This window comes from Lepus europaeus, chromosome 1 (assembly GCF_033115175.1).
Source record: "Lepus europaeus isolate LE1 chromosome 1, mLepTim1.pri, whole genome shotgun sequence".
Taxonomy (NCBI): domain Eukaryota; kingdom Metazoa; phylum Chordata; class Mammalia; order Lagomorpha; family Leporidae; genus Lepus; species Lepus europaeus.
Window position 1 is genome coordinate 3,446,584 of NC_084827.1, and position 10,884 is coordinate 3,457,467.

A 10,884-nucleotide genomic window follows, 5' to 3' on the forward strand; every position below is an offset into this window, starting at 1 on the left:
CACGAAATGAAAGTTCCTTTTATTTTTCCTCCTAAGTTCCATGTGTAGTCCTTTGAAAAAATTCCAAACTCTGAAATTCTTGTTTACTCATAGTGGACCTCATTTTCCGGAGTCATCATCAAATCAGCTAAGTCACCCTTTTACTCCAGCTGTTTGCTTTGAAGCTTTCCCCAGAGACCTGTCAATAGCACAGTTTGGATCCAGGGCTGCCCTGGCCACCAGCCGATCTTTTCAGGCCCTGGTAAGCATCCAGACTCACAAGACTGTCTCAGGCTGGCTTAGCTCCAACCTTCTCAGTTGGATAGAGTTAGGGACCCAGCTAAAAGTGTTATAGGTGTCTCCTATATCTCCTATCTGTGTACCTTGTTTGACAGCTAAATGCCTATGAAGAAATAGCCACATGCAGTCTGAACATAAACCAATATTTATAAAGAAAACATGTGAAAAGATTGACTTTTTGGGCCGGCGCCGTGGCTCAATAGGCTAATCCTCCTCCTGTGGTGCCGGCACACCGGGTTCTAGTCCCAGTTGGGGCGCCGGATTCTGTCCCGGTTGCCCCTATTCCAGGCCAGCTCTCTGCTCTGGCCCGGGAGGGCAGTGGAGGATGGCCCAAGTGCTTGGGCCCTGCACCCCACGGGAGACCAGGAGAAGCACCTGGCTCCTGCCATCGGATCAGCGCGGTGCGTGGCCGCAGTGCGCCGGCCACAGTGGCCATTGGAGGGCGAACCAACGGCAAAAGGAAGACCTTTCTCTCTGTCTCTCTCTCTCACTGTCCACTCTGCCTGTCACCAAAAAAAAAAAAAAAAAAAAAAAAAAAAGATTGACTTTTTTTCCGAGCATAAACAAAACGCAGAAAATGATTATGGCACAAATCTGTGTATACAGTTAGTGAGGGAAAACTAAGTAAAGGCATCAGCATGGAAGGATGGGATTAGTTGAGAATGGTCTTCTCAGAGAAGGGTAGGGTCCTTAAACTTGATCTATTAGATAACTGGAGATCATTGATGGTGCTGAGATAAAGGAGTGGCTTGGCATGGTCAGGATGGTTGGAAACGCATCTCCAGATTAGAGTGATGGGAGGTTGGATGGGTAAGAATGAGGCACTGGAATTCTCACCACATTCTGAGATTTCTATGAAGAAAAATAACATTTGTGGTGAAACAGTGACAGAAACAATGCGGAATTGGAACTCTAATTTGGATTTGCAATCTTTGGAGCCTGCTGTGACCCTGCTTGATAGCCCTTCTGCAGTTGGAGGAGAGAGATTCCAGGTTCAGCTAGTTTGAACAAGGCGTTTCTAAGAAGAGGATATGATTGAAGAAACAGTAATGCAATCCTTGGAGGATTTGCATCTTAGTAAAAGCAGCTGGCTCTTAGACCACCACTGGCTCATTTGCCATGCTGGGGAAAAAATAAAAAAGGAGACGTCTTTCCTGGCTGGACACTGGTGCCTGCTTGGCCATTTCAGTGTTTCTCCTAACCCCCACCATCAGCACCACAACTGAATCCTCAGTACCTAACGATGCATCCAGATTTCTATTTCTTTGTTATTGCCTTTTTAATTTTAATTTTTGTAGGGATCTTTACAAGTCTGTTTATCACAGTGGTCAGTTACAAGAGCTGGGCCAAAAGCAACAGCATCTCCTCTTCTGATAGGATCCTATTCAGCTTGGGCATCACCAGATTTCTAACGCTGGGACTGTTTCTGCTGAATATTATCTACCACACAGCTGCCGGTGTTGAAAGGTCAGTGTACATATCCATCTTTTTACAAGTGTGTTGGATGTTTTTGGACTCCATCAGTGTCTGGTTTGTGACCCTGCTCAACATCTTGTACTGTGTGAAGATTGCTAACTTCCGAACCTTGGTGTTTCGCCTGCTGAGACAGAATATTTCTCCCAAGACCCCGAGGCTGCTGGGGGCCTGTGTGCTGATTTCTGCCTTCACCACTCTCCTACATGTTGTGCTCAGAGAGACGCTCCATCTTTCTAACTTTGTTTCCAAGAGAAATGGCACTATGTTTGGCACCAATGAGGACATCTTGTCTTTGGTGATCTCTCCAGTCTTGAGCTCGTTTGTCCAGTTGACCATCAATGTGACTTGTGCTTCCTTGCTAATACGTTCTTTGAGAAGACACATAAAGAAGATGCACAGAAACGCCACTAGCCTCTGGAGCCCCCAGACTGAAGCTCACATCGGAGCCATGAAGCTGATGATCTACTTCCTCGTCCTCTACATCCCATACTCACTCACTAGCCTCATCTGTTATCTCCCTTATGTGAAGGTAGATTTGAGACTCAGATGTGTTTGTATAATTCTTTCCACTCTTTACTATCCAGGACATTCTGTTCTCATCATTTTCACTCATCCTAAGCTAAAAACCAAAGCAAGGAAGATTCTTTGTTTCAACAAATAGCAAAATTTCAGTAGTAAATAAGGACTGCAGTCACCTCATGGTTTGAGAGTAGGATTTCCTGTTACCAGTTTTCCCAGTTTGTTTGTGTGAATGCTGATTTGACAGTTCAGGCGGTATTTCAGTTCTTCCATGTTTTTTTTTCTTTTGCTAATATTTTAAAATAAGGAACATTCTCTAAGGAATTTGGTTGAAGCATTACTTACCATTTGTTTTGTATGGACATTGCAACCCTGGATAATGGAAGTTACTGTGTTGTTCCATGGGCTACTGAAGTGTAAGTGGGAAGTACCCCTGAGTTGATGTGTACGTGATTGGTTAAATTTCTGTGGCTTAGCTCAGGAGCACTGAGTAAAGGCACAGCACTGGGTGAGTGAGTGATCACTGAGAGCCTTAACTGGCTTATAGCACAGCAAGGAGGTGAAACAGAAAATGAATAAAAGGAAAGTATCAGAGAGAAATGGGAGGAAAAGAAAGATGGGAAGAAATAGATCCATTGTGAGACAAGACAGAAAAGGGATCCTCACATTTGCGGGATGACAGTGACTGAGTCACTGCCACCAAGAAACCCTGGGACTGAATTCCCAGACTCAGTCTGGAAGGTAGGAGAGAGCCAGAGTTGACAGGTGGAGGGCAGTGAACAGTATTAAAGGGTCAAAGCCAAGTGCCAAATAGTGAAATTAACATGGTTAATGCAAATATACAGGATATTGTGCCTGATCCTATGAGAAGAACTCAGTGGAAAGCCAAGAGGAGATGTTGAGCTCCCATGGTGTAAATTCAGTGGAAAGCCAAGAGGAGATGTTGAGCTCCCGTAGTGGAAGCTGTGGACTTTCGGTGGATTTACCTCGCTCGTTTGTGAGTTTGTGAACAGTGCACATCTCTCCTGGTTTGGGATAGCAGACAGTGGCTCCAGGGAAAGAGTCTGAAGGCAGGATGCTGACAAGTTTTGACATGGGAATTGGGAAATATTTAGATTTATAAAACTTAAAATTGCTTATGTACTGTTTATAAAATGCTTGTGTAATATCTAAACATCTCAAATAAATATATCTTCAAATTTTACATCTTACCTGACTTTTTTACTTGACTACCAGAATCTTGACTATAATACACAGTAGGAGCTACTCAAACCAATGCTTTATAATACAAAACCTGGAAGTGTTTGTCACATTAGAATCTTAAGAGGTAAGCGGCTGGCGCTGCGGCGCAGTGGGTTAATCCTCCGCCTGCGGAGCCGGCATCCCATATTGGCGCTGGTTCTAGTCCTGACTGCTCCTCTTCTGATCCAGCTCTCTGCTATGGCCTGGGAGGGCAGTGGAAGATGGCTCAGATGCGTGGGTCCCCACATGGGGGACCCAGAGAAGGCTCCTGCCTCTGGCTTTGGATCAGCCCATCTCTGGCTATTGCGGCCATTTAAGGAGTGAACCAGTAGATGGAAGACCTTTCTTTCTGTCTTTCCTTCTCACTGTCTGTAACTCTACCTGTCAAATAATAAATAAAAAAATCTTTCAAAAAAAGAATAAGAAGTAAAATGATTGCTGAAGTAATTAAGTGTACACCGTGGCATAAGAACTTTAAACGAGTGGCAGAAACCCTCATGGGACTCCCAATATCTATCTTCTCTCTCCTCTACTGCACAGTAATCAGATTATTAGCTGCCTAGGATTTTGGTAGCTAATTACATCCTACAGCTTCCTTTTGTAGGAAGGGATTCCCTTGTGATCAAGTTCTGCCAATAGAGTATGACCAGAGATGGTGCATCTAATTCCTAGGTGGTGCCCATAGAACAATCATGCCCTCTCTTTCCTTATTATTCTTTCCTTCCTCCCATGAGCTGGAATGCTGATGGGACAGTGGTCCATCTTGGACTATGAGCTAGGAATGGCTAGATGAGGTCAGTGCTTGGGATAGCAGACTTACTGTCTACTCCAGAGTTGGCTGCATGTTCCCTGCACTGGAGTTGCTAAAGCAGCTCTGGACTGCTCACGAGGCACATCTCCAGTCTTCAGGCACTGCGTTTTTTTTCCTCTGTGACCTTATTTAAATATTTTATACTATACCATAAATATATTTAATGATATCTTTCTGGTGAATTAGCATGTAGTTTTTTCTTATGATCAAAGAACATTTTTATATGACTGTAAATGACATAAAATTGTCTGAAGTATGATTTCCATTTTTGTTTAAAAATTTATATATAAAGAAAAGTCTGGAAGGAAGTATGTAAAATTGCAAATAGCAATTATTTATAGGTAGAAAGTTTTGAGTAATTGTAAGATAGTTTCCAGTGATGAACAACAAAAAAAAATTTTTTTTGACAGGCAGAGTGGATAGTGAGAGAGAGAGAGAGAGAGAGACAGAGAGAAAGGTCTTCCTTTTTGCCATTGGTTCACCCTCCAATGGCCGCTGCGGCTGGCGCATTGTGCTGATCCGAAGGCAGGAGCCAGGTGCTTCTCCTGGTCTCCCATGCAGGGGCAGGGCCCAAGCACTTGGGCCATCCTCCACTGCCTTCCCGGGCCACAGCAGAGAGCTGGCCTGGAAGAGAGGCAACCGGGATAGAATCCGGCGCCCCAACCGGGACTAGAATCCGGTGTGCTGGCGCCGCAAGGCGGAGGAGTAGCCTGTTGAGCCACGGCGCCAGCCCAAAAATTTGTTTTGTAATCAGAATAAAACACATACTTTAAAATACATACAGTCTATACATTCTATCTGTCTACATCTATATATATCTAAAGGACACCTGAGGAGTTCTGATATCAACATCCAGTTTCTGCTTACCAAGAAAGATCAGTGAATAGTCTTTCCTCTGCTTTGTCTGACTTCTTTTTTTCCTGTTTTTTTTTTTTTTTAAACGAATTACTTATTAGTTTGAAAGGCAGAATGGTAGGGGTTGGGGAGAGAGACAGAGGAAGGAAGGGAGGAAGAGAAAGAGAAAGAGAGAGAGAGAGATCTCATCTCTGCTGGTTCACTCCTCAAATGCCTGCAATAGTTGGGGCTAGGCCAGGTTGAAGCCAGGAGCTAGGAACTGGATCTTTGTCTCTCACATGGGTGGCAGGAACCTGAGCACTTGAGCCATCACTTACTGCATCCCAGGCCCAGCAGCAGGAAGCTGGATGAGAAGCATGGAGTAGCTGGGATTCCAGCAGGCATTCTTTTTTTTTTTTGACAGGCAGAGTGGACAGTGAGAGAGAGAGACAGAGAGAAAGGTCTTCCTTTGCCGTTGGTTCACCCTCCAATGGCCGCTGTGGCCGGCGCGCTGCAGCCGGGGCACCGCGCCAATCCGATAGCAGGAGCCAGGTGCTTCTCCTGGTCTCCCATGCGGGTGCAGGGCCCAAGCACTTGGGCCATCCTCCACTGCCCTCCCGGGCCAGAGCAGAGAGCTGGCCTGGAAGAGGGGCGACTGGGACAGAATCCGGCACCCCAACCGGGACTAGAACCCAGTGTGCCGGCGCCGCAAGGCGGAGGATTAGCCTATTGAGCCGCAGCGCCGGTCCAGCAGGCATTCTGATATAGGATGAGGGCATGCCAAGCTTATCCCACTGTGCTAAAATGCCTGTCCCTGGATTCTTTTTCTGAATTGGCGAAGTTCTGAATGGTTTCTGGATTGTCCTACATTATCTTATTTTTTCCCCATCTATGCTAGATGTGTTCTATCTTTTTATTAGCACTGTTTTTACTATTTGACGAAAGTCTTAAGTCTGGTTATGCACTTGCCCAAAGTCCTCCTTGGGCACAATTTTTAGCAATGCTATGGGTTCAGTGTTTTGCTGATTCCAATATGCTCTGCTAAATACCTACCATGAAGGACTTACTAACTAAGACTTAAAGTGGATTTTTTTTTTTGGTTTATTTTTTCAAGATATGATAACTTGGGACTGATATCATGGTGTAGCAGGTTAAGCTGCCACCTGTGATGCCAGCATCCCATCTGGGCACTGTTTCAAGTCCCAGCTGCTCTACTTCTGATCTAGCTCTCTGATGATGGCCTGGTAAAAGCAGCAAAAGATGGTCCATGTTTGGGCCCCTACCACCCATGTGGGAGACTTGGAAGAAGCTCCTGGCACCTGCCTTCAGCCATTGTGGCTGTTGCAGGCAACTGTTGCAGCCATCTGGGGAGTGAACCATTGGGTGGAAGATATCTCTCTGTCTCTCCCTCTATTTGTAGCTCTAACTTTCAAATAAATAAATAAATAAATCTTTTAAAAAAAAGGTGTGATAATTTAGAGGCTCTCTAATATAGACACTCAGTGTCTTGCATCTATCCCTGTTTTCTGCTAACATGAAAAGAAGGAGTGTTTACAACTTTTTTTCTTTTTTAAAAGAAATTAAAGGGATAAAAATTGGGAAGGAAGAAGTCAAACTATCCCTCTTTGCAGATGATATGATTCTTTATTTGGGGGATCCAAAGAACTCTACTAAGAGACTATTGGAACTCATAGAAGAGTTTGGCAAAGTATCAGGATATAAAAGCAATGCACAAAAATCAACAGCCTTTGTATACACAGGCAATGCCACGGCTGAGGAAGAACTTCTAAGATCAATCCCATTCACAGTAGCCACAAAAACAATCAAATACCTTGGAATAAACTTAACCAAGGACGTTAAAGATCTCTATGATGAAAATTACAAAATCATAAAGGAATAGAAGAGGATATAAAAAAATAAAATCTTCCATGCTCATGGATTGGAAGAATCAATATCATCAAAATATCCATTCTCCCAAAAGCAATTTATACATTCAATGCAATACCAATCAAGATACCAAAGACCTTCTTCTCAGATCTGGAAAAAATGATGCTGAAATTCATATGGAGACACAGGAGACCTCGAATAGCTAAAGCAATCTTATACAACAAAAACAAAGCTGGAGGCATCATAATACCAGATTTCAGGACATACTACAGGGCAGTTGTAATCAAAACAGCATGGTACTGGTACAGAAACAGATGGATAGACCAATGGAACAGAATAGAAACACCAGAAATCAATCCAAACATCTACAGCCAACTTATATTTGATCAAAGATCCAAAACTAATTCCTGGAATAAGGACAATCTATTCAATAAATGGTGCTGGGAAAACTGGATTTCCACGTGCAGAAGCATGAAGCAAGACCCCTACCTTACACCTTACACAAAAATCCACTCAACATGAATTAAAAATCTAAATCTATGACATGACACCATCAAGTTATTAGAGAGCACTGGAGAAACCCTGCAAGATATAGGTATTGGCAAAGACTTCTTGGAAAAGACCCCAGGAGCACAGGCAGTCAAAGCCAAAATTAACAATTGGGATTGCATCAAATTGAGAAGTTTCTGTACTGCAAAAGAAACAGTCAGGAAAGTGAAGAGTTAACCAACAGAATGGGAAAAAATATTTGCAAACTATGCAATAGACAAAGGATTAATAACCAGAGTCTACAAAGAGATCAAGAAACTCCACAAAAACAAAACAACTCAGTTAAGAGATGGGCCAAGGATTTAAACATTTTTCAAAAGAGGAAATCCAAATGGCCAACAGACACATGAAAAAATGTTCAGGATCACTAGCCATCAGGGAAATGCAAGTCAAAACCACAATGAGGTTTCACCTCACTCCAGTTAGAATGGCTCACATTCAGAAATCTACCAACAACAGATGCTGGAGAGGATGTGGGGAAAAGGGACACTAACCCACTGTTGGTGGGAATGCAAACTGGTAAAGCCACTATGGAAATCAGTTTGGAGATTCCTCAGAAACCTGAATATAACCCTACCATACAACCAAGTCATACCACTCCTTGGAATTTACCCAAAGGAAATTAAATTGGCAAATAAAAGAGCTGTCTGTACCTGCATGTTTATTGCAGCTCAATTCACAATAGCTAAGACCTGGAATCAACCTAAATGTCCATCAACAGTAGACTGGATAAAGAAATTATGGGATATGTACTCTATAGAATACTATACAGCAGTAAAAAAAAACCCTGAAATCCGGTCATTTGCAGCAAAATGGAGGAATCTGGAAAACAATATGCTGAGTAAATTAAGCCAGTCCCAAAGGGACAAATATCATATATTCTCCCTGATCAGTGACAACTAACCGAACACCAAAAAGGAAACCTTTTGAAGTGAAATGGACACTATGAAAAACAATGACATGATCAGCCCTTGTCCTGACTGTCGAGGAACTACTTAATACCTTATCCCTTTTAGTATTTTTTTTGTTCTAGTAATACTATTGGTTGTACTCTTTAATTAACACACAATTATTCTTAGGTGTTTTAATTTAACTGAAAAGTGATCCCTGTTAAATATAAGAGTGGGAATAAGAGAAGGAGGAGATGTACAATTTGGGACATGCTCAATCGGACTTGCCCAAAACAGTAGACTTAGAAACGTACCAGGGGATTCCAATTCAATCCTATCAAAGTGACATGTACCAATGCCATTTCACTAGTCAAAGTGATCAGTTTTAGTTCATAATTGATCATAATGAGAAGATTAAGTGTCAAAGGGATCACACAAACAAGACTAGTGTCTGCTAATACTAACTGATAGAATTAAAAAGGATGGCCGGCGCCGTGGCTTAACAAGCTAATCCTCCGCCTTGTGGCGCCGGCACACCAGGTTCTAGTACCGGTCGGGGCGCCGGATTCTATCCCGGTTGCCCCTCTTCCAGGCCAGCTCTCTGCTATGGCCCAGGAAGGCAGTGGAGGATGGCCCAAGTGCTTGGGCCCTGCACCCGCATGGGAGACCAGGAGAAGCACCTGGCTCCTGGCTTCGGATCAGCGAGATGCGCCGGCCACAGTGGCCATTGGAGGGTGAACCAATGGCAAAAAGGAAGACCTTCCTCTCTGTCTCGCTCTCTCTCACTATCTACTCTGCCTGTCCCAAAAAAATTTTTTTTCTAAAAAAAAAGAATTAAAAAGGAGAGAATGATACTACATGGGAAGTGGGATACTCAGAAGACTCATAGAATGGCAGATGTCCTGAATAGCACTCTGGCCTCAGAATCAGCTCTTAAGGCATTTGGATCTGGCTAAAAAGCCCATGAGAGTATTTCAGGCATGGAAAGCCAAGACACTCTGGCAAAAACAAACAAACAAACAAACAAACAAACCCTAAATGAATGATCTCTCTGAGTGTGATCCCAGCGGAAAGAACGGGCCATCAAAGAAGGAGGTACCTTTCTCTGAAGGGAGGAGAGAACTTCCACTTTGACTATCACCTTGTCTAGATAAGATCGGAGTTGGTGAACTCAAAAGGCTTCCATAGCCTTGACAACTCATGACAAGAGCCTCGGGTCATTAATGATGCCATAAACAAGAGTGTCAATTGTTAAATTAACAACAGGAGTCACTATGCACTTACTCCCCATGTAGGATCTCTGTCCTTAATGTGTTGTACAATGTGAATTAACGGTATAACTAGTACTCAAACAATACTTTGCACTTTGTGTTTCTGTGTGGGTGTAAACTGTTGAAATCTTTGCTTAGTATATACTAAATTGATCTTCTGTATATAAAGATAATTGAAAATGAATCTTTTTTATTTTTATTTTTGACAGGCAGAGTTAGAGAGAGAGTGAGAGAGAGAGGGAAAGGTCTTCCTTCCATTGGTTCACCCCCCAAATGGCTGCCACGGCTGGTGTGCTGCGGCTGGCGCACTGCACCGATCCAAAGCCAGGAGCCAGGTGCTTCCTCCTGGTCTCCCATGTGGGTGCAGGGCCCAAGCACTTGGGCCATCTTCCACTGCCTTCCTGGGCCACAGAAGAGAGCTGGACTGAAAGAGGAGCAACTGGGACTAGAACCCGGGGTGCTGGCACTGCAGGCAGAGGATTAGTCAAGTGAGCCATGGTGCTGGCCGAAAATGAATCTTGATGTGAATGAGATGGGATAGGGAGCGGGAGATGGGATGGTTGTGGGTGGGAAGGAGGTTATGGGGGGAAAAAGCTATTGTAATCCAAAAGCTGTCCTTTGGAAATTTATATTTATTAAATAAAAGTTAAAAAAAATTAAGAGAGGGAATAGGAGAGGAAGGAGGAAAATGGGTGGGTGTGTGGGAGCGAGGGAGGGTAGGTTGAGAAGTATCATATGTTCCTATATCTGTATATATGAAATACATGGGATTTATGTACCTTAAATAAAATTTAAAAAAAGTTTATTTTGATTGCTGCACTTGGGAAGAAATAGGCCAATAGAGAGATGATGGGAAAGTAGAAACAATTCCTCTAAGAATTATCTGAAGTCTTAAAACTTTCATGGATGTTTAAAGTTTCTTCATTTTGCTTAAATTTCATTTAAGCATTTGTGATTGTGGGTTTCTCCGATCATTGCTCCAAACGTTCTGTTGATGAGCCATTTTCAGTTGCTTTAAAATAAATAACAAAGGGATTACTCGAAAGAAGTTAGTCTTCTAAAGTGTGACAATGCCGGAGTCTCCAGGTTAAACTGAAGCTTACTGAAGGCATTTAAAATAAATTTG

At 43.1% G+C, this 10,884-nt stretch overlaps 1 protein-coding gene across 1 annotated transcript; it reads left to right on the forward strand.

Annotated features, from left to right (window-relative positions):
- The first annotated feature begins 1,522 nt into the window (after nt 1-1,522).
- On the forward strand, nt 1,523-2,416 carry TAS2R4 (taste 2 receptor member 4). Its single transcript, XM_062197640.1, has one exon. It carries the CDS (start codon nt 1,523-1,525, stop codon nt 2,414-2,416), a length of 894 nt encoding a protein of 297 aa, XP_062053624.1.
- The last annotated feature ends 8,468 nt before the right edge of the window (nt 2,417-10,884 follow it).

What these genes read in the sequence shown, in the direction of transcription:
- TAS2R4 (XM_062197640.1), top strand. Translation starts at nt 1,523, where the DNA reads ATGCATCCAGATTTCTATTTCTTTGTTATTGCCTTTTTAATTTTAATT.